The 23873-nt window shown below is 37.3% G+C and overlaps 1 protein-coding gene across 1 annotated transcript; it reads right to left on the bottom strand.

Annotated features, from left to right (window-relative positions):
* Window positions 1–519: 519 nt before the first annotated feature.
* On the bottom strand, window positions 520–20403 carry PNPT1 (polyribonucleotide nucleotidyltransferase 1). Its single transcript, XM_056357438.1, is given in 30 exon segments — window positions 520–1520; window positions 2308–2466; window positions 2844–2891; window positions 3324–3402; window positions 3927–3982; window positions 4081–4187; window positions 6203–6286; window positions 6770–6853; window positions 8465–8528; window positions 8626–8697; window positions 9388–9494; window positions 9600–9653; window positions 10537–10626; window positions 10733–10799; window positions 11584–11620; window positions 12249–12319; window positions 13549–13651; window positions 13748–13844; window positions 13994–14051; window positions 14664–14715; window positions 15247–15433; window positions 15679–15792; window positions 16497–16544; window positions 16633–16696; window positions 17181–17230; window positions 18207–18312; window positions 19126–19200; window positions 19505–19565; window positions 20213–20311; window positions 20313–20403. Coding segments are annotated over 29 exon segments (2352 nt in total). The 5' UTR covers window positions 20375–20403; the 3' UTR covers window positions 520–1520; window positions 2308–2310.
* Between the last annotated feature and the right edge of the window lie 3470 nt (window positions 20404–23873).

The following is a 23873-nucleotide window of genomic DNA, read 5'->3' as shown; positions in this document are numbered from 1 at the left end:
TCTTTTGGCTCCTAAATCATCAGTTTCACAGATTCTAATGCAAGCATCCTACTGGTAATGTGCTAGCAAAAAACCCCCACAAACCTCCAAAGTTAGTATTTTATATGGTATTTTGTAACTAGAGCATCCAGTCCTACTGCATCTGTTCTACTAGAAAAAGTAGCCCTACAGAAATTATTCTACAACAAAACCTTGGAAAACCACTTAGATTGGTGGTGGTGGGTTGTCAGTTTCTGAGAACAGTTAGGAGAAATGGAAACATGTCAGCTTGTGTTTAGGCACTTTTCAAGTGCCTAAATAATTTGCCTAGATAATTTCATTAAGCTGTCCAGGATACATAATGAACAAGATAACAGTCAATTAAATCATAGTAAGCAAGGACATGAGAATTCTTACTAAGAAATAACAATAGTCCTCAAAGAAGCAGAAAACATTGCTAAGGAAAACTTTTTCGATCTTACACGATGAAAGACAGACAGCTAGAAAGAAGCAGGCCAGTCATTTCTTTCTTCTTTAATATCATTTCTTTCTTCTTTAATATTTTAACTTAGTTTAAAAAGAGTAATTTTTACCATACATTCACATTTTTCTTCTCCCCAGCGCTTTGTTTTTTTGCTTTCAGGAGGTTCAGAGCACACTTGCCATCACGTGGGAAGCCACTTTTCTTATTAGGTCTGCATACAAATTGGTGAACATCAGAAGGGACACCTCTTTGATTTTTAGTCTGTACCTCACAGCAGAAAAACAAGTAGTTCTCACGAGCCTCTGGGAAACGTTTTGAAGTCTAAAACAAACCAGTGAACCCACTGATGGAACGTAAACGATAGAGGAATTCTGACAGTCTTAATGAGGCTGTCTTAGGGGGAAGATTTATCACATCAATTGTTTATGCCAAAACAATTATTTTTATCTATATATTTTAAAATTCAGTGTTAATGAACCCAGATAGTAAATGACTATGTTTCAGCCAGGTACTTTTTTTTGTCCCTCTTCTGCTCAGGTATTTTAGCAAGTCTGAACCCTATGACAGTTATCAATGTATTTATCTAAAAAAAGTGTTGAACGTGTTAAAGGTGGTATCTCTGAAGTCTGAAATGTTGAGCAAAACATAAGATCCTGTACACTCAAAAGCCCGTAAAACTTTGGCCAAGTGTGCCACTCAAGCAAGTATACAGGATAATTCCTTCTAGGAAATAATTGTTAAATACTGGCTTCTCATCTTTACATTTTTATTTTGACATGATAGTGAGAAGAATCTTAAGCACTGAAATTAATCTGCTTTTCCGTCTATACCATTCCACTTTCTTAGATTCTCATCTCACCCTTGCTACACAAGAGCATTGGTTGTTTCTGGTTTTATTTTAAGAGTTTTTAATCAATTCAAAGACTTTCAAGTTCCACATCACCTTTAAGCATTCTAAAAATATGGTTCACTACCATCCATCTGTAGATTATTGCGAAGACATCAACAGATTCTAGCAAAGGTCACTTGTATTTTGATGAACTACCATGCTTTTTTCCTGAAAGAGATGGAGAATATTCCGTAACCAACTAGTTATCAAGGCATGACATTCAAAAACATTTCTTAAGAAACCATACATTTATTCAGTGAATTTTAATCTCTTCTAGTGTTGTGAATCATTCCTAGAAGACTGTCACAGATTGCCTTAAGTTATCATCGATGAGTTGCATTTCCATTTGCCAATTTCACTGTGTAACTGCTCTTGATTTTACTATCAGACATCCTCCTGTTCTAGTAGCTTCCCAAGGAAAAAAAAAAAGTATACACCATTCTGGGAAAAGATTAGGCATAAGTCTATTGACAGGCAAACACATGCTGGGAAACTAGTTCTAGGGAAGAGCTCTGGGTAATTGACTCCACTAATTGATTCAAAATTTTCAAAAAAAGCAGCTCTTTTTTTTTCTTCTCCTACCCTGCCTTTTTTTTTTTTTCCCCCCCTCCCCTTTAAAAAAAAATAGTGGCACGACAGAGAAGAGGGAATGCTTATATAGATGTTGTAGATTAACAAATAAATTTGTTCTGGAGAAAGCAGACTGTCTAAGATGCTTGAAACTGTCAAGTCATTTGAACCAATTTTACAATATCAAGCTCTTTACGACCACAGCATGTGAAAGAGCACTTGCTAACTTAAAACATGCTGCAACATAACTGGCAAGCACTATTTACCCACCGCCGAAGGGTAACTGTACAGTATAAAAAACCACCAACATATTGATATAATTCTTTACAATAGTTGTAAAGAAAATGCAGTACTGAGTCCCCTTAAGTTGTTCCTATGGTCTTACTTGTCACTGGGATGAAGTAGATGACTGTGGAACAGTACCTCCCAGGACAACACTGTTTTTGTCAGGTAGGGTTTTAAGAACAGTTGTGGCTGGTGACTGTAGAATTTTACGTGAAAGCCTCATTCTACCATCAGTTGGATCACGTCCAAAGTATTTAACCTGTTAAGAAAACAAATCATTTTAAGACTGACCAACTTAAAGAGCTGGGAGTAGCATTTTTCCTTAATAGGTGGTGTTTTGTGGGTTTTTTGTTGTCTGTTCCCCCCCTGCCCCACCCCACCCCCCAGTACGATGCTAAAAAAGCCAGAAACAATAGGCACTGTTTAGCCAATATTGGTCTGTCAAATTAATGTGGTGTGTAGACAGCAAGAGTATGACACTAAATAAATCGCATTTGAAATGATCAGACCTTTAACTAGCACAGAAAGGGAAACTGGTATGGCAGAATATTTTCTTCATAAACACAAAAAATTCCCACAAATTCTAAAATATGAGCAACAGTTTGTTTGCACTTTAAGTTAAAAAAGAATAGCTACCTGAATTTCTTGTCCAACTTCTAATCCCAGGGCACTAGGATGCTTAATCTAGAACAAAGAAAAATTTTTCAGAAAAGTTTATTTCAGTGTAATTAATTTAATAAAGTTAGTTATATAAGTTCCTTCCTTTAGGGATTCCTCATGCTAACTTCAGACAATCATAGTGGCTCAACACTATTGTATGAAAAACAGGTTTCTAAATGTTACATAGAAAAGGGTACTGCAGATCTAAAGAACTTTGTGATATGCATAAAAGCATAAACAGTAGGTTTGTAGCAGGCATATAGTTAGATTGTTTGCATCTTTAAGTACAGGGCAAGCAGAGGTTAAACAGAAAGGTGCTGCTAATCCAACACAGCTTTTAACATGAAAATTGACTACAAAACAACAGTATGTGTGTTACAGTTAATGCAAACTAAGTTTATTGAGAATTGATTAAAAACAAAGTATCTAAGTTATACCTGTTTAAGCATGTATTACCTTTCTTTGATCAAGTTGTGAATTATGAAGTAACACTGGAGTCATGTTTGGATACAATTTTACCATTACTCCAGAATCTCTGCAACAGAAAACAGCATGATTATTTCAAAATACTTTAGTAGAAGTCTGTAGGTACTGTATGCTGCACATTGACCCCAAAGCAAACATTAGTAAACTTTTCATAAACAAGATTTCACTCCTCCCTTTTGGAAAAATCTTATATCAACCATAACATGTCCACTCATTTTTCCTTAGTTGGAAGTGGATGGAAATTACTTACTTCGGGACAGTGTGTTTCAGTAATAAGCACCATGCAAAAAGTGCATGTAATTTTTGCAAGACAAATGTTGGATCAAAAAGTGAAAAGCAAATTCCTACCATCTCTCTCAGACATGAAGATTAAAAAAGACCTTAGGTTTTGTAACTTAGAGACATTACAATAACTAAACAAGCAGCAAAAATAAACAGCCTTATTTTGAAACACTGGCATCAGCATAAGTCTTGCATCCTTAAAAATCAATTATTTTACATGACACTTAGTTACCAGGAATATAGCTATTAAATAAGCTAAATTCTACTTAAACTCCAGGGCAGTTTTCATACCTTATTTCAGTTATTGTAGCTGTATAAACTGCGCCAAATTCCAAGTTAACTTCTTGCTGTAGGGGGTGGGGAAAAAAAAACACACCAAAGTGAACAGTAAGACGTAAACTCACAAAACGAAACCGAAAAGCTAACATCAAAAGCCTGTGCTTACATCATCTTTGCAGATTTCGTGGATAAATTCTCTTGCTTCATGCATAGCACTAGGCGTGGGGGCAAACACAGAATATGTCTCTTCATCCAGCTGACTTAAAGTTACACCTTAGGAATAGAATTTGAGAGGATTTACTGCTACTGTTTCAGCAAGCAGAAAAGTTACATTCAGTAAAGACTTGCAAAGAGCAAAATTATTTTCTACAGACTCATTAAGATCTCAGAGTCCTAATAATTTCAGATTATCTTCATCAGATGAGGCATTGGACGGTTTTATGTGCAACTGAACAGAAACCACATTACAGGTATACTTGCCAAATACCTGGACAAACTAGTGTTCCATACAGTAACACAATATTATTATAATAATCCTTTTATGGCAGGAAAAAAAAAAATCTTGAAAAAATTTTGGTATTATGAAAGAATCTCAGCTTCTATGAATGAACTTCACAGATCTTTAATAAAACTACAGCTTTCATTAATAGCTGATGGAAATTAAAGTCTTCCAAAGCCAGAACACAGTAAGATTGCATTGTAAAATTCTTTATACCTCTACATTAGTTTTCTGGCTAGACTGCATAGGCTTGCAACCAGAGGGAAGTATGATTGTTTTCCCCCATTTTCTCCATCCCAATCCCCTGAGAAGCACTAATCAAACTAACCAGGGCATTAAGAGTTTCAAGACCAAAGCAGTTGAAGCAGAACATCTACTTAATACTCTATAGATACCAGCCTTTTTTAGTTTTTAGCTTTCTAGAAGTAGGAAACAAGTGAAAAAGATTTACTGTGTTAAGCAATAAAAGAAAAGAATTTACATTTACAAAGAAGTGCTCATAAAACAAGTCTGATGTACTTAATATCAAAGCAGAAATTCACATCTGCTACCACAGCTATCCGTTGAACATTACCTTCATCACTCTGAGACACAGTAAGGGTGGGCAATGTCTAATTTCACTGGTTTGAGTGGTTTGAACAAAAGGTTTTAATAGTGTAGTCTCTCAGAAATACTTAATACTTCACCAATTCCATTTATTCATTTCTGAGGGCAACCACAATATCAAGGTATAGGCCTAATTTGAAGCAACCTGTCAGGCTGCATTGACCTCAGCCAAAGAATCAATTGCCCTATTCACGTAATGGTGGCAACAAAGGCATTGACTTTGCATTTCATGCTATAGGCCAGGCAGGACAAACCACTGTGCAAACAAATAATTTATGCCATGAAATACAACAAGGTCAGGAAACTTTTGTCACACTACTCACTACCAGTTTAAGCCCCAGTACAGGTCACTTCTGCAACATGATAGGCAAGCTGGATGTCTAACACAAGCCAGCATGTTAGTGTATACAAGCTCTTCAGGGAATTCCAGGAAAGCAGTTGATGTACACTGTAGGGAAGAGCTCAATGCCCTCTCTTAACCACAACAAAAGAGGCTTTAGTTCATTGGAAGAGAAGCTGCACAGATTTGGTCTACACTTCGGCATATTCATGATTAGACTTGCTAGACCTCACATCTTTCAATCAACACTGTCTGGGCCTAGATGAACCTTTAATGGCCTCTTCTGTAAGCCCTGAAAAACACCATCACATGTTTACCAAAATTCTGGTAATTCCTGCTGTAAAACAAATTGCAAGCACTTTTACAGAGAGAATCTACACAACCAAGCGTAGCTGAAGTGAGCTTCACCTAGCTCTTCTGAACACGTGCATCTCCTACCAAGATACTGCAGACTCAGTTTGTACTGAGCACTGCAACTGCTAAACATGCAAGTCTGAAAACAAAGGCAAATACTGTTTTGCAGTCTGCAGCATGAAGCTCAAATTAAGAATACCCTTTTCTCTTAATAGCTCTTCCTGTCTACTTATTGGGTTGTTGCTGCTGAAGCACAAACGCCAGTTTTATGGAGGTGGTCTACAGAACAATTTTGGAAGTTTTTGGCTAATTCCAGTTTTGAAAGGGCATAAAGATAGCATTAAGATTCAACAATAGCTGTGCTAATAATACCTGTGCTACCAAAATCTACAAAAACTAGTTAAAACTCCACACTAGTAGTATTCACATAGAGAAAAGCAGCTAATAACACACTAAGATAAATTATCACAGGAAGCAAGAATGTCTTACCAGTCTGTGCTTGAAGTTTTTTCAAATTATAGGCCCCAGGACCAATGAATCTTAATCTTTTTGATAATGGAACATGGATAGTTTCTGAAAGAACATTTAAAACTACTTTGAAATGCTAAATAAGATAATCTTGAAAGGTATCACATAAAATAAGTAATTCATTTAGGTTTTAATCTTCTATAGCTACTTCATTATTTGCTGAACATTGATGTAATTACACTTAAGAATTGAAATAAATGAAAACATAGAATACAAGTACTTTGATGAGTGTAAATTACCTTAAGCCATAAAAATATTGATATCTGTATCCATTCAGATTTTGTGAGTGTCACATAACTTCAGTTTAATTCTGTTTTCTGGTTTAGAGTTAGTACAGTGCTGCCCCACATGACAATAAAAAACCCCAAAATTCACCTCAAAATACCTAAAGGAAAAATAACTTCATGGGGCAGGGGCAGAAACATATAACAAACATTCACTAAAAAAAGCTGTTTTAAGCAGCACCTTGATGTTAAAAAGGTAATTATAAAAATATATGAATTCACATCAATATACAACTAACATTACCTACAACTGGTCCACTTTCTTTTCTGTTAGGTCTGGGTTTTGCCAGCGTTTGGTTCATAATTTGTAAAATCTCCCTCTTCGCAGCTGGGGGGGGGAAGGAAGGAAAAAAAAAGTTTCATATAAGATTAAAATAAATTTATGCCGTTTTAGTTATGAAATAGATGTTTTATGAACAGATATTCATAAAATCTGCCTCCTGCCTAACTTGAGAGTTTATCGCAGTAACTTAATACATGTCAGATAGCACATGGTTGTTGCAGTACAACATTCTGCTCTGTATGTATACATTTGTTTTGTATACAAAACTTGTGCTTTCAGCACATTTATTGATTTTATGCAGCCTAGAACATCACATACAGTTTCAAGGTATTTAAATAAATCAGAGTGCCGGTAAGAGCAACCAAGTGTAGCTTTGATAGTTAAGTTATGACACACTGGCCTGGAACTTCAGCTGAGCTGCTTGAAGTGATACACCATTGAATAGAAATTACTAGTTTTCACATTTTAATAAGCGTTTTCTTACTGAAATGTTGCTATTACAAGCAAGTTGAAAATTTTCTCTTCTAACTAGTTAAATCCTTATTGAAGCTTGTAGCTTCATTTTTTCACATGGCTCAAGAATATTTTAGCTGTACACATCAATACAGGTAGTAAATTTCAATAGTAAACATAGCTGAATTTATGGTAAATGAGAAATATTCTGCTTTTTTTTAAGATTATTCTGTTGGATTTAAAAAGTGTCACGTAATAGGATGTTTTTATGCAAGTGCTAATCCACTTGGGTGTTAGGGAAACCCTTCATATGTTTCACTAACAACAGATGGCTCCTCCCTCTCCCAGCTTTCACCAGTTAAAAGCAATCGAGAGTTTCAGTGCTCAAAGCTGCACTTCAGCCTTTACTACCAGTTACTCATAGGATATCAAGCTGCTAGATCTTAACCATGAACTCCCTCAGATGACACAGACTTAGAACTTAAGTTCTAAGAACTCACTGCTCAAGAGACATTTAAAAATTGGTCTGAAGTTATTTAAAGTTAGTTTGGAGCTTATTTTTAACAACCCTTTCTACTGATTTACTGCACAGCAAAGAGCATACCTTTTTTCCCCAACTTCCCATGTATGATTTGAATAAAATACGAAAAAAAATTATAAACTGATGTGGCTTAATAATATTGTACTTGTTATCAGTCAAATCCAAGATAAATGTAAATATTTCATAATACATTCCTCATCCCTGATGTTGCTCTTTTGTACAAGTTCCCCCCTGCTCCACCTTTGCTATGCCACTAATTTTATTGCAGTTTTTCAAAACAAGTTACCCATGGCGCTCAACTGGTGAACATTAGTATCACACTTTTTATTTTGTTTTAATAAAACGTAACCTCTAGGAACAGCAGACACTTTCACTGACATTACATACAATAATATGAAATCTAAGTGTGGTGGGAAGGGCCCGGCTTTTGGGAGATTGAATGCTCTCCTCTGACACAAAAAGCTATTTATTTTGTATGAAACTCCTATATTGATGTGAAACAGCCAACACCCAAACCAGACCAGTTTTTCAAAGGTAGCAGCTTTTTTCCACAATGAGAACAAAAAATTAGTAATATATTATTTAGTTTCATAGAACTTAGAATTTAATACAATTCATCTTTTAATATGATAAAACGGGTACAAATACAAACACGGACCTACCTGTAGCTTGCTGAATTGCTTCCATTACAATTTTTATTGGTATTCCTGGCAGTTTTAAATCAACCTAATATGAGAAGAGTTAAGTGACATTAATACACAAGGAAAGCTTTTTCAGATACATTCTCAGAGTTTCACTTTAGGAAGATTTAGCGTTACAATACCTGCAAGGCAGTTATTCCTTTATTAGTACCCGCCATCTTAAAATCCATATCACCATAGTAATCTTCAATTCCCTACCAGCATAGACAGAAAGAAAGCAAGTTGGAGTAACTTTATCCCAGCACCAAGTCCCTATTATACTAAAAGTACATTCTAGGTTTCAATAACCCTCAAAGTAGTTCTGCAGACTTGGATTTACTTCTGAGACCCACATGTTTTCCTTCAGCCTTATTTTGCTGTTCAGGATTAACACTGTTCCTATCTCTCTTTAGAAATTAAGAGCTTTTGTGGACTAGTTTCTGAACAACAGATCTACAGTTGATCTTGTACAATCAGTGGCTGCCACAGGAAGAAGCAGCAGCAGCGTGGCTATGTGCATCGCCACCCTCCCTGCCCACGAGGAACTTTGCCCAGTGCTTATTCTCCACACAATATAGTGTATTTTTCAGTAAATTAAAGTATTCAAGACTTATGTCTTTTTCCCCCCAAGAGAAAAGACAAAATTCATTGGAAAGAGAGACCTTATGAGAGCTTAAAAAAATAACTGAAAAAAAAAAAAAGGAGAAGAAACTAGACTGGACATTTCATAGAGATTTTTTGAAATAAGGGAGGAATTTGGGAGACAAAACAGAAAAGATAAAACTACTCAATATTTTCAGTAGCGTATGTTCCAGAATTAACTGGGTAAAAACATTAGAAAAGAAGGCCGTAGAGAATATTTTACAGAATTAAGCAGCAACAACAATGATGCTAGAAACACTCACCAGAATGTCTGTCAGCAAACGATAGTCCTCAATATCTCCTTTTTCCAGACTGCATTTGGTAATGAGACCTATTGCTACACCTGCCACTGCACTTGATACTGGAACTCCTAATAGTGGTAAATAAAACCACATTTTTAAAAACTCTGGTCATTTTCAAATCCTGTAACACATTATCATATGTAGTTTATTCTCATAAGCATCATATTTTGTACCTGCATCCATTAATGCCAAACTTCCACCACACGCAGAAGCCATTGAAGAGGACCCTACAGAGTTAGAATACAGGGAAAAAGAAGTATTAAACATTTGTCAAAAGTACCTGAAACAAAATTTGCAAGTGATATTCTTTAGTGACGGTCTGAAATTGAACTTGCTGCTAGCTAGAAAATACTGTGCAGCAACATAGATACTACAATAAATAACTGCAATTAAGAAATTTTCTTTAGCAGAAGCATTTTTAACACGAAATGGGTAATATAGTTCGAATCTTTCATAACACTGATACAAAAAAAGCTTAACAAGCATTATGTTTAATATCAGATATTCTAGACAAGAAATCTGTGGGCTTCACAGGAAGCTCACAAATAGGACTCCATCCCCTTCTCCACTAACACCTTCTCCCAGCTACCTGATCTCACTACAGTGCTAGGAAATAGGAGACGGACCTCAGGGAGCTTCTTGCCACACAGGGAAATCTGCAGAAAGGTGAAATGGATAGCTCTCTCCCAAACTGGGCAGATGGGAAAGAACAAATACAGACAGCCAGGAGAAGCTACCTCTAAGTCAGTGAGGGTACCAGCTGTGATTAAACACTGAAGAATAGGTCTTAATACATGCCAATTTATTTTCCTTACTCTGTAGCATAAAAATGCCCCCAAACACCATTTTATTAAACTCAAAATAAATTCAAAATGTTTACATCTCATACTGATTATGTACTGTTATAGAAACTGAAAGAAAGGTCCATTGTTCATGACTATGTATTTTTATTTTAAGTACTTCAGGTAATAGAGTTATCAAGATTAAGAACATTAAAAATGAAATCTATTACCTAAAATATCTACAACTCAAGTTTTTCAAACTCTAGCTTTTTTTAAGAACCAAATTTAGTCTCTAGCACTAGGTTCAAAATAAGAAAAATCATCATACCATTTGACTCTAAGACTTCAGATGTAACTCGTATTGTGAATGGGAAATCCTGGGGAATAATTGGTTTCAAAGCTCTTTCTGCCAGTGCACCTGTTCAAAAAAACCCAACAAGCACAACACCAAGTAATCCATAAATAAAAATAATCAGATAAAATATTAAAACTTACAGCATAGGACTTCTCTAGCCTGAACTTACCATGTCCAAGTTCTCTTCTGTTCATACCAGTAACTTTGCCAATCTCATTAGTTGCATAAGGTGGAAACTATGAAGTAAAAAAAAAAAGCGTACACAGAAAATTCACTAGTGTGTGGGTTTTTTTCCATTTGAAAACATACACTTAGGAAAAAAAATGTGAAGCTTTGGTGCATGTCAAGGTAAAACCCAAATAATAATAAAATAAGCAAATAAATAAATAAAAATCAAACCACCACATGACTAGCATCAGTTAGTTTGCAAACCAGGACCAGTTTAGGTAGTGTTTATTTCTACTTCCACAGAACAAAAGAGAATAAAGCAGTTGCAAGGTAGTTGAGAAACAATGAACAAGCTTACTCCAATTAAACTTGTCAAACAATGTATCAGAAATCTTGTTTCTGTCATACAGATAATGGAACAAGATATGCCTGTTGCCAGTATATGAAATACTGCGGGCAAGTTTCAAAGGCTGAGAGAGACCCAAGATGTAAAAGCACTTATTTACTACTGGTGTATCGTGTCAGTTAAACATATTAATAGAGTTTAGTAAACATAATAGAGCAGGTTAATGCTGCTTTCAGTAATTACCCATTCTTAAGGGGCTAACCTAATGTTAAGATATTAAAAAGGCTGTACAAAATGGCAATTTACAAATTGTCTTGTGCTTTCTTAAGAAAACAGCACTGTTGTTGATAAACTGCAGTATAAATTCACATACGAATTATACAATTACGAATTATCTGTGTATTAGCTAAAATGTTTTATCCTGGGAAGTGATCAATTTCACCTTTAAAAGCAAAACATTAAGTCCTTCTGTGAAGGATGCAGAAAACTGACACAGCAAAACTCACCTCATAATGCAGCATGAAGTTTTTATCTTTTATTCCACTATTAATTAAAAACAAGACCATATCACAAAAGAGCAACCCTTACATACAATAGGTAATACAGAAGATTATATTCAGTTATGCTTAAAAATATACCCAGCCAAAACAACAAACCAATAGAATTACTCATCACCCACATTCTTCCTAAGGTTTTTCTACATAGTAAACAAATAGAAAGCATAGTCTACAAAGAAAAAAACTCATGTATTAATCATCAAACATTAAACTTGTGAGAAATAGATTAAAGGAGCAGAATAACTATCAAGTTCCAAGTATGCTGATAAATACATGGAACAGAGAGAGCCAACTTTCATCAATTGTTTTATTTAAAGAGACTTAATGGTTTTACAGATACAAGAGTAATTCGCTTTTTTTTTTTCCTCTCAAAACCAAACTGGACATTACTTGTAATACTCTCCAAATTCAAATGTATGTCTACGGAATTAACGTCACATTAACAAAAAAACAATTGCCAAGGTCTCTTGAAAACAGACCACTTCAAAGTCTAACTTTACACATTTTTCCAGTCCTAATGAATGTCAAAGTTCAAGGAACTTTTATCAGATGTGCCCAAGTGCTCTCATCCTCTTTTATTACTACTGAGAAAACACCAAAAAAGATATACATACCTCACTGCTGTTGAGATAAGATCTGATTTTACGCTTGATTCTATAGAGTCAAACGTAACTGTACAGAGAACCTAAAATAAAGAGGGTAAATAAACTGCTGTTAAACACTTCCACCTTTCACAATTTACTGCTTATGAAGAATCTAAAAGAACAACTTCAGCAACAAATATTATGCCATCACCTATCACTCCTGCAAACTCTTTTTTTTCCCTTCATTGCACAAACTTATTCATAATCTGTAAAGATTATATGGTCTTACAAGTGATCACATTCAAAAATACTCATCTAATGCTTCTTAACCTGTTAGAAGCATAGAACAGCGTGTTCATCAAGAAACCAAACTGCTTCATTTAAGAGCCAGGGCTAGATGCAGCCACAATGTTGTGCAAAAGAACAAGCCTGTTTATCACATGAACCTGCAGCTTGTATTATTTTCAGTGGTTAAGAGGGAACAACACTGAGGAGTAAATCACTCTTTGCAACAACCCATGTACCCTGTAATAAGTCAGATCAATAGCTGACAGTCTTCTAGGAAAATCAGCTGTGAAAATACAGGAGACCAAATCTTGCATAAAGTCTTAATTCAATCCACCCAACACACCTGACACTTGTAGCAAAGAAGAGAAAAAATTCTCATTAATGTGATTTTTTTGGGGGTACAATTTCCCTATTTATTCCAGGTTACATATTAAGTTTCTTTTAAAAAGACTTCTCAAGACACGCATAATTTAGCATTGCTCTACATACCCATTAAATGAGTCACCCATTTTTCTAAAAATGAAGAGGACTGTATTTTACATGAAATGCTTTTCTTTCAACACATATCTTTAACATAAAAGTCTACATAGAAGGATGACTTTATTAACAAGCAATTTTACTTTAAGCCATCCTGAATTGTAAAGCTTTCTTCTCAAACAACCTGCCCCCAAGACAAAACCCAACCAACCAAAAATGCCCCAAATGTGCCAACCTGAACTGAACAAGGGGAAGCCTTACGGCTTCTAGCTTTGGTTACCAGACATTCTTCAGAAGGTCTGATGATGCAGTAATATTTACCAGACTCTTCCCGGGCACATACACTTAGAATTTTATCCTAATATCTGTGCTGTTAACATAGCAAGGAGCCAAGCTTTATCTATTGTCTTAACAGACTTTGATGTATTTAGATTAAATCTAAGCTGTTTTCTAGTTATTACTATTTGAATGTGAAGAAAAATGAAACTATACATTTAAATGAAATATACAAAACTTCCAGCTTTTAATAAATTAATTTATAATTTCTAATGTTTATAGACACTACCTGTGTTTGACCTCTCTGAAATAAGGCTGATCCATGAAGCATTTTAAACATGTTCACTTCACATTTAATATCTCTGAGCGAAGTCAAATCTCTCCCATCACACCTAAAGTTACAAGCAGAAATTATGAGATCAATGGAACTACAGCGTTGGATTAGAAGTTGACAGAAATATTATTCAGTAGGAGTTTGATATATTTACCTTCTATATTCATTCAGAGCAAGATTTCTAAAAATATCCTTTGAAACCACATTGAAAGATTCCATGATTTCAAAAGGCTCAGCCTCTGGAAATTTTTCTGGGTATAAAAAAATAAAATAATAATGCATCTGAAGTTGGAAAATTGATTTTGTAGAACTTTTACTAAAATAGCTTGACCAACAAAGAGCACACTAAGTAGTGCTGCTCCATTCAAGCATTCTCTACATATTAAGAAAACAGAAATACCTTTCAACTGTTCTTCTGTTTCAAGCCGTATTTTGTTAATTGCTTCATCTCTAGAAATCTAGAACACAGGATTTGCAACTAGTTAGTCTCCAGGGCAGAGTAACAAAAGAGGTTTGGATTGTCAGGTTTCTCTTTGTTTTAAAATTCTGTAAAACTCAAGCAATAAGCAACAGGATTGTCACACAAATTCAAAGATCCATTATCATAGAATACCAGAGTGGAAGGGACCTCGAGGGTTATCTAGTCGAAACCCTTCTGACAAAAGCACTGTCTAAAGATGGCCCAGCATCCTGTCCAGCTGAATCTTAAAGATGCCCAATGCTGGGGAATCCACTGCTTCCCTGGGGAGATGATTCCAATGGTTGATTGTCTCACTGTGAAGAATTTTCCTCTTGTGTCCAAACGGAATCTCCCCAGGAGTAATTAGTGGCTGTTGCCCCTCATTCTTTTCCATGTGACTCCTTGGAAGAGGAGTCTCCATCTCAATGTACTGGAAACAAATATTCTGGTAGGTAAGAATTTACAGAGTAATTTATTATTACGATTGCAAATATATGCCGAGAAGGAGAAGAGTTTTCATTAACAATAGGAGAAAGAACTAAATCTTACTACAGTTTCATGATTATATTAATTAAAAAATAATTATATCATGTTTGAAGTGATTACTTACTTTATCATGGCTAGAATCTGTGAACACCGCATAGATCTTGTTAGAAGCAAGTCTTTTGGAAGAAAAGAAAGCATTTTTTAAAACAGAGCTTAAAACCTGCTTGTTTATTTTGAGGACTAAATGTTTGTTTTCATCAGCAGTATGAAAGCACCAGACTGACATTTTATAAACACTACTAGCTCCAGCTGTCTGTCCTGCCTGCCTGTTCTCCTGCCACCTCTCTGAAACGAGTTATCACTTCCACAGCAAGGCTCATACACGCTAACATCCTGACTCCTCTTGTCACCACGCCACGAGAATGGCATATTAAATTACACTGTCTTCACTGGGTTTCTCACAGTATTTGTTTTGCCCTGTTTTTCTTACCAAGTATAAAACAGGAGAGTTGAAGGCCATATTCCTAAGTTTCTACGGAAAATGCAGCAACTAATGCATTTTGAATCTGACCATTCAAAACATGCTCTTTTGTTAAACAAAACCCCCAAACTACCTGCCTAGAGCTCATCAAATTAAAATAATTGTTAAATAAGCATTTTGAGTCATTTAACAGAATTTAGATCAACATTATTTGATCTGAACTTACTTATTTGCACATTCCACAATCTCTTCAGGAGCAAGAAATAACTTCTGAACAGTTCTCTTGACAACACCCCGTTCTTTCACTAGTTGTTGAATTCCCTGGATTATCTGCTGGGTATGCTTCACCCCTACTTTGATGGCATGACAGAAGTCTTGTTGCAATATATTCTCGGCAGTTGCTTCCAACATAACTATCAAAGAAAAGTTAAAAATTAAGTAAATTACTATTTTATTGTTCAATAGCAATCTAATTCAGCTGAGGAAATACAGAATAATATTAAACTGCATACATATAACTAAATTTACCTAACAAAAGTTACCTAACGCATTGTTGTTTATTCCTGTGTGAAAATACAAGTTTCAAAGATTAGGAAAATATCTGCAGAGGCACCCAGTTGATTTTCAAACACTCAACAGATACTATTAACCTACTTACCAACTTGATTTTGCTGAGCTCCAGCAACAACTAAATTTAAAGTACTAGAAGACATCTGTTTTCGAGTTGGATTGATGACAGTTTCTCCATCAACCAGTCCTACCCTTACTGCACCTACAAAGAAACTCCAGAGAATTATTATAATAAGAAGTTCTTTAAAGTATCATTTTACTTTGAAAATTATACACGTAAAACCAGTAATTAAAGCTATGGATTTTTAAAAATATTAGCACATTAGCTATATATTAAGGAAAAATCTGTAACGCAAAATTAGCTCTTCTTGAATTTCTTTTGGGTAGTGTTACAGGGCAGGGTATATAAAGCTACGTAGCATTATACACAAGGCTGTAAGTCTACTGGTTGGGGTTTTTTAGTCATTTGAGCACATATTTTCTAGAAAAAAAGGCAGGTGAAAGGAAAAATACAGCTGAGTATTTGTTCTGGGCTAGATCTTGGCTTCTCTTTCCCCAAAATAGTCACAATGGAATAAAGCTCTTCCTGAGTTCCTGGAGAAAAAGTATTCTTATCTGGCTATTTTCTGAACAACGCTTTTCAAGACCCAAGTTTCTCTAAAGAAAAAATTAAGTTACTGGTCTCTACACCATACTACTTCTGGATTATAAATCCTTCCAAAGTATATTTAGTCCAGGAAAAAATAATGCTTTGAAGTGCAACAATCCTATCGATTGTAAAATTCCATTCAGTACTTGAAAAAAAAGACAGTGGATTTTAGATTCAGGCTCTTGTTAAAAAAGCATGAACTGTGGTCTAAGTCTTCCATTACTCAAATCATCCGTCACTTGAAAATATTTACTTACCAATAGGACCATTCCATGGGATATCAGATAATGCAAGTGCTGCAGAAGCTAGAATGAGGAGATAAAAATCTGTGTTAGAAAAAAAATGGATCGCATTAAATCACACATAAGCAGTAGTTTTTATCGGTCATCTTACCTCCATTAATTGCCAGTACATCAGGGTCATTGACACCATCTACTGCTAAAAGATTACAAAGGATCTGGCATAAGATAAAAGACAATGAATAATTTTGATGTATACATTTTTATTAGCTGTCACTACAAACGTAAGGACAACATAACAAAACATTCTATGTATTTGTACATGTCTATACTGCAAATGAAAATTTGTTCAGGTATTTAAACTAGAAAGCTCACAGAGTGTAGAGTATCATATCATATATAACATATACTATTAGCCTTTCTTTCCTCTATTGTACAGAGGATATCTGAATTTTGTTCCTGTACCTCTACAATAGAATTTGGAAACTAGCATGGAAGAAAAGTAATTTAAGGCAAGGAGATGACAAACTACAAAGCAGCATTAGAATATTAGACTGTTTTTCAAAGTTTAAACCCCTCCTGGAAGATAATGAAAATTGTTTATCTTAAAACAGTGCCTACATCACATGAAATTTTCAATTGATATACCCAAGTTTTCCATTCTGAAGGTAGCTATAGTTAGGGACAGCAAGCATGACCTACCTGTGTATCGTAAAAGTAGCCCACTGGGAAGAGTGGTCTGATTGACCGATCTGGAAAAAAAATATTCAAAGTCTAAGAAGTATTCAGCTTCCAGTAGTTAGCATTCAGTTTGTCTTGTGTAATAACCCCACAAAAACCATAAAATGGTTTACATGGAAGACCCAAACAAACAAAAAAGGCAGAGGACTCAGAAGTAAATTTAGCATGACAATCAATTCTAAAATGTCAATAGCACTCAGAGTGAAGTAAGAGTTATTTGAGTGAGCATACCCACTGTCAGGTAACACAAGGTAAAAACACTGAAGAAGTCTTCTGTGCTTTAGGATTCAAATAATCTATTAAATAGTATTTGACCAAAAATATCTTCAATGAAAAGACACAGTCCTCCAAAAAATTAAAGCAACAAAAGCATACATGTTCTCAATATTGCATTATGTCCACAATGCAGATTTCCTACTTATTTCAGTCCAAAGTGCACAGGACTGCGTAACAGCCTAGGCCTTATAGGCTATTCCCTCTCCTAATTCTTTTCATCACAGTCTTCAGATGCTGATGTATCTGACATCAGTTTTGTATAAATGTTGACTTTCAAGGCATTATCTTATTCATAAATGGAGATCACTTTTCAAGCAGGACCAAGAGGGAGAGAGTGAGTATCTATCAATCAGTAAGTCTGCCTCTCTGTATTTCAGTTTAGTTTGGTTGTCTCCTCCACTTGTTCAGAGAAACGTCCAACTGCAGAGGTAACATCTCTGCAGTTAGCATGAGAGCTTGATATGAACAGAGGTGACAAGATTTCTTGGAATCCAGGCTTATATATAAAGGAATAGGCACACAGCCCCAGTTGATGTATCATTTTAAAAATCAGTACCAATAAGCAAGAAACTACAAGTCTGTTTCTGCGGTAATGTCAAAAGAAAACAATCAACTCTGCAAACCGCAGTTATAAATTACCATATTTTCAAACATTCATGAGGATATTACAACATATTTAAAAGACATTGTAAATAGAATATTTCAGTCTACCTATTACTCTGCTTGTAAGAATTTCTTTATCAGTGGAACCAAGTTCTCTTCTTAAATAGTTTGTAGGAATTCTTCCTGCTGCAGCAGCTTTCTGACGGTAGTCAACCTTTTAAAAACAAAACAATGATTCCTTAACACAACAGTTTACTTAATTTTAGAGCCACAGAATCATTCAGGCTAGAAGGGACACCTCCAAAGTCTATAATCCAATCCCCTGCTCAGAGCAGGGTCAAGTCTGAATTCAGATGACATTATTCAAGGCTGTCTTGATGCCCAAATGGCCCCTCCGTTCTGTGGCATATATGGACTGCCCCATCAGTCAGCCCCAGCCTGAACTATTGCAGGGCACTAATGCACCCCAAGTTCAGGGCTTTGTTCGGCCTTACAGAATTTCATAACATTCCTGTCAGCCCATTCCTCCTGCCCCTGGTCCCTCCAGACAGCAGCCCTGCTTCTGAGTAGGCCATCTGCACCCCTGCAGTGTGGTGTCATCTGCAAACTGGATGAGCAGGAATTCCAGGTCACTGCTACAAGTATGAAACAGGCTGTGTTCCAGGATAGACCCCTGAAGAGCTCACTGTCATTCAGCTTGAAGTTAAAGCTTAATAATCACAGCCTTTTGAGACTCATAACCCAACCAGTTTTCCCCACATCTAAAATACACTGCCTGAATGTGGATGCTGTGGTGGACAACGTTCACACAGCTTTTGTGGAAAGCCTTGCTGAAGTCAAGGTAGATAACATCCAGTGCTAACGCCTCATCCACAGGTCTCGTCATCTTATCATATACTGCTGTTCTGAAGTTCAGGGTCTGTGGTCTGCTATATCCACCCAGCATCTTGAACTCTACCATTTAACGATTACTACAGCTAAGGCTACCCCCGATTATGACAAAACTAATTCTGTCATTAGCACTTACCACTAATGGCATAAACTGAGATGCAGAAGGCTTAGTTTTACTGACTGCTGTGACCATTACTGCTGTGTCACCTAGCTGGATTAAGACAAAAAAAAAAAAATTGAAGTTACCTGCAAACAAAATATTGTCTTAAGTCTTAAACTTATGCAGAAACTAGAACTCTGGAATATTCTTTGAAGGAAACCACCACATAAATCTATGCTTCACACCATTACATTTTTTCTTTTAAATAAAACTTTTTTTCCTACAAAACACAGCTATACATTCATTAGGGATTAAATTGCCACCTGAGGCTCTATATTCTTTTAAAAGGCTCTGATGTCGCAACAATGAGTGCAGATACAGAAATTTTCAAGTTGTGCAAATAATTTTTTTTCACCTGAACAACGGCAGATCCGTCAGCAAACCTCGCAAGCTTTCCAGAAGACAGTTCCATCTTTCTATCAGAAAGAAATAATCTATTACTCATGCTGAAGTCAAGTAAATTTTCCAGTAACGTCTGCATTCATCGACAGCATCAACTGTACAGAATGTAAACTACACCTCGTATTAGACAAAAAACCCCTCATGGCATATGGGAATTGAAAGGCTTTGACCAAAAGCCACCAAATACCCTTAACTTTAATGTGCTTTTGCCTCAAATGTCCTGCCTTTTCCACCTCGAATGAAGACTTGCAGCCACACTGGATGTCACCTGAAGTAACACAGAGACAAAACACTCCGCGCACACTGGAAAATGAATCCACCACTTGTTCAAGCTGGGTTTTAGTCTTGCCAACAGAAAAAGCAAGCGCACACCTGCTGTGCCCTCACAAAAACCGGGGAGCCGCTTGTACGCCCGCAAAACACCTTTTCCCGCCACAGCTGCAGAACATTCTCCCTCCCAGACACCTGCTGTTCACCCGCTGCGAAAGAGGGACAGCACGCAGCGACGTCAGCGGCAACTTCTCCTCACGTTTGTTGCCCCGCGCGCCCCGGACAGCTCTCTTCACCGAGTCCCCCGGGCCGACAGCCGCTCCGCAGCCCCGGTAACAAGGCGCAGCCTAACGCCACCCCGCCGCTCCTCAGAGCGCGGGGTGCCCCTCACCTGTCCCCCACATCCACCGTCACGGTGCGGCAGGGCCCGGGCCCCGGCAGCCGCCGCACGCAGCCGTCCGGCACCAGTAGCCGCCGCCATCGCGCCGCGGCCCCCGCCGCCAACAGCCAAACCGCCGAGGGCGACGCGGCGACAGCTCGTGGTGGCGGCCATGGCGCCGGTGGGGAGGAAGGGGCAACCCCTAAGGCATGCTGCCCCCCGATTGGCTCTGGGAAGCGGCGGGGGGCGGGCTTCCGCTCAGTAAGCTCGAAGCGGATTGGTTTTCGTACCGGTGGTTTCGTTTCGATTCCTCGGCGCGAGCGCGTCCCTGCGCCCTCTGGCGGAGTCCCGCCGGCTTACGGCGGCTGAGGAGGGTCAGGCGGGGCAGAGCGCGCGAAGGCGGTGTCTCCGCGGTGTTCAGCGGGGCCCTGCTGAGAAATCTGAGGTAAAAAGTGGCAGAAAAAGCTCCGTCGCGGCCCCTGGCTATGGCTTTAGAGCCAGCTCCGACTACAATCTGGGGGGACACCCCCCGACTACTGTCTGGGGGCCCAGGCTGAGGGAGGGGGCACCTGCAGCAGTGCCGCCTCGTTCCCGCCATTGGCGCCTCAGGAGACACCGCGGCTTTGGCGCCCGTGAGGCCCTGTCCGGCGGCCCTAGGCCCAGCAGCCGGAGCGTGCGCCGCCGCCAGGCCTGGTGCGGGAAAGGTGTCCAGGTAAATATTCGGGGCCCTTCCTTTAGGAGCCTGGCTGAATGCTCAGTGCCAGCTTAAACTCACGTGAGAGGAAAAATACGTGTATTTGGAATTCATTCCCCCAAAACACCTCGTTCTGTGCTTTTTGTTTTCAAAACTATAACACATCCACCACCCCACCCCCCATTTCAAAACAAAGAATTGTAATTAACCCCCTGAATCTTTTTAGTAATTAACCTTAAAGTTGTATTAACCGTAGATCCCATAGCAGGGTCTGGCAATTGGAGCATGGCAACGGAGTCAAGAAATTAGCACCGAACTTCAAGGTCATGCTCATCTCAAGTCACTGAAGGGGCTGTTCCGTCATGCCATTCCTCGCATTTCTCCTCAATAAGGCAAGAATAGTGATCCTTAGCACTCCTTTAAGCCAGGAATGTCAAAATAGTTTTCCAAGTAAGAGGAGGCTTACAACAGTTGTTACTGCTTATCACAAAGGCTTGCCAGTTAAAATATTTGTTGTGCTGTAACATGCTTAGAGTGCAACAGAATGTTACACTTATGGGACAGTGTTTATCTTCTCACGTTAATTATTCCTCAGATTATTACTCAGTTACATAATGCAAAAGAATTAGTAATTACTTCATTATTATTTATGTCTGTGAGCATGAATGGACAGTAATGTGATCATGGAGACCTGATCACCCCAACAGTGAGATTCTTGCAGGATTCAGTTAATAGAAACAGTCAAACTTCATCTCAAACTGATCTGTCATCTGGAGTTAACAATTTAAATTTGGGAGATATAATAAAAAAAATAATGCCATTTACTACTAGTTTGTTTCTAATGCTATTTTGGTATTGCTTGTTCACTAATCTTTTCTGTTTAGTTAACTGGATTTTTCTGTTAGAGCATTTATAGAAAACAGATTCATTGGCTGGGAGAACAGTCCAAGTAATAATTTTCCTTCTGTGCCAACACATTTCTTATCTTTTTGGCAAGACACAGAAGAAAGAAATAAGATGAGTGATCCAGAAACTTAGGATTTGGCCTGGGCAAAAGTACAGTTAACTTTATCCAGATTCAGAATTCATTGGTGCAGTTTTATTTGGTACAAAAATATATCAGGTGGCAAATCAAAAATGTTCACCATGTTTGCCTGATTTCCCATTTGCTTTGCAGCAAACAAACAGATGATTGTTCGGAAAGTTTTTTATGTCATTATTACTCATTAAAATTGCTATTCTCTAGCTTATGGCAAATAACCATTCAGAGCTCTATACTGTTATAAAAATTATTTGATTTTGTAAGAGTGATAAAGAAGTGGTTAGAAGCATTCATATCATGCAAAAGACATGAGCAACACAAATCGTAACCACTTTCTGTGCTTAACAGAAGACACTTAGGGCTTTTTAATGTGTAAATTCAATTGGTGAAGCCAACATACTTAAACCAGAGAATTACATACAAGTGACAAGCAGAGAGGGAACAGCAGGAGGAGAGAATTCATGGAGAATGAAAAAAGTGATATATATATGTTAAGGCTGAACAGACTGATGCTGCAGATTTTAGAAAGAAGCATAACAAAGGTGCAGAGGAACATGTAAGGATGACCTAGAAGTGATCTAGAAGCAAAGGTGTTTCTAACAGACACTGTCCATTCACCATAAAGGACAAAACCACACAGAATTTGTGTGAAAAGCGTTTTTGTTGAACACTTTTCCTGTCAACAGTAACCAGCAGACAACAAACACTTCTGCATCAGTTCCAAATGTCTCAATACTTTCTCTGTAAAGGAAACCATGACGTTCTGTCCTGCTGACTTCTGTCATCAGCAGTATTACACAGTCATAACCTGTATTCTGTCATTGTTCTGAAATCTCAGAAATGCCATAACTTTTAAGCTCTTGAAAAGCAGCCATGCAAAATATATGCTTCAGCTTTTAAAAAAGACATTCATCCACATTACTTATATCAAAGAATGTATTCTATAGCTGAGATTACATATGGTTGTAAAAAAAAAACCTCCAGGACAAACAGAAAAAAAATTTTTTTCAGATGATGCGTTTAAAAATAATGATTAACTTTGTTATTTTCTTCCATTTGAACATACATTAGAAGATTTAAAACAGTTCACAAACAGCATTAAGCATTGAAAATAGATCTTTTGAGTGAAACCAAAATTATTAGATAGCTTTTTTCCCCCTCACCAAAATGAGAGGCCTTAAGTATATGTGCTTTACAACTGTCATGGGCTAATGTGTTACTACCGTACCACTGTAACAGAAAAAGGATACAAGAACTCAGATATAATTCAAGATACTAGGCAGCAAACAAAATTAATGTTTAACCTAATGAAAAAGCAAAAATACTATTTATTTATTAAGCAATATTTACACCTTATCACTCTCCATCAATTTTTTTCTCTGATATTTTTTTCCACCCAGATCCATATTCAGTTTAATGATATATAATAAACACCACCCAAGAACACACATCACTAATTTCCCCATTCACATTTCCCCCATCTAGTTTGGAATAAGAGACATGTTTGTCTTCCTAACTTCTGCTTATGGACAGCAGATGCCAGTAAACTGGGAATAAACCTGTTTTGCACTGGACCTTCAAAACTATGGCTCTTGAACCACCCATCAACATTTCAGTAGGCAAATGACCACTGAAAAGGTGTTTTTACAGTGCCCTTTAACAGATATGCTTGATCTTTTCATGCTATACAACACTGCACTCTGCATATAGGACACCATGCTCATGAGATCGCTTTCTACAAGTAATCTCCGCAAACAGTCTTACTCAGGTCTCACCAGGGGACATCATGCTTTACTGACTATATTTCCCCTTATTGCCTTGCTAAAACAACACTGAATGTAGCAGATAGATGGTCCATGCACCATGCCCTGAAGACCAGCACATTTGGACTCCTCATCAAGAGAAATAACAAGCTCCAGAGCCAAGGGACCTCTGCT

Source organism: Falco biarmicus, chromosome 12, assembly GCF_023638135.1.
Source record: "Falco biarmicus isolate bFalBia1 chromosome 12, bFalBia1.pri, whole genome shotgun sequence".
In the NCBI taxonomy this organism is placed as follows: domain Eukaryota; kingdom Metazoa; phylum Chordata; class Aves; order Falconiformes; family Falconidae; genus Falco; species Falco biarmicus.
The sequence above is the reverse complement of the archived record's forward strand: the minus strand, read 5'-3'. Positions and strand labels throughout refer to the sequence as shown.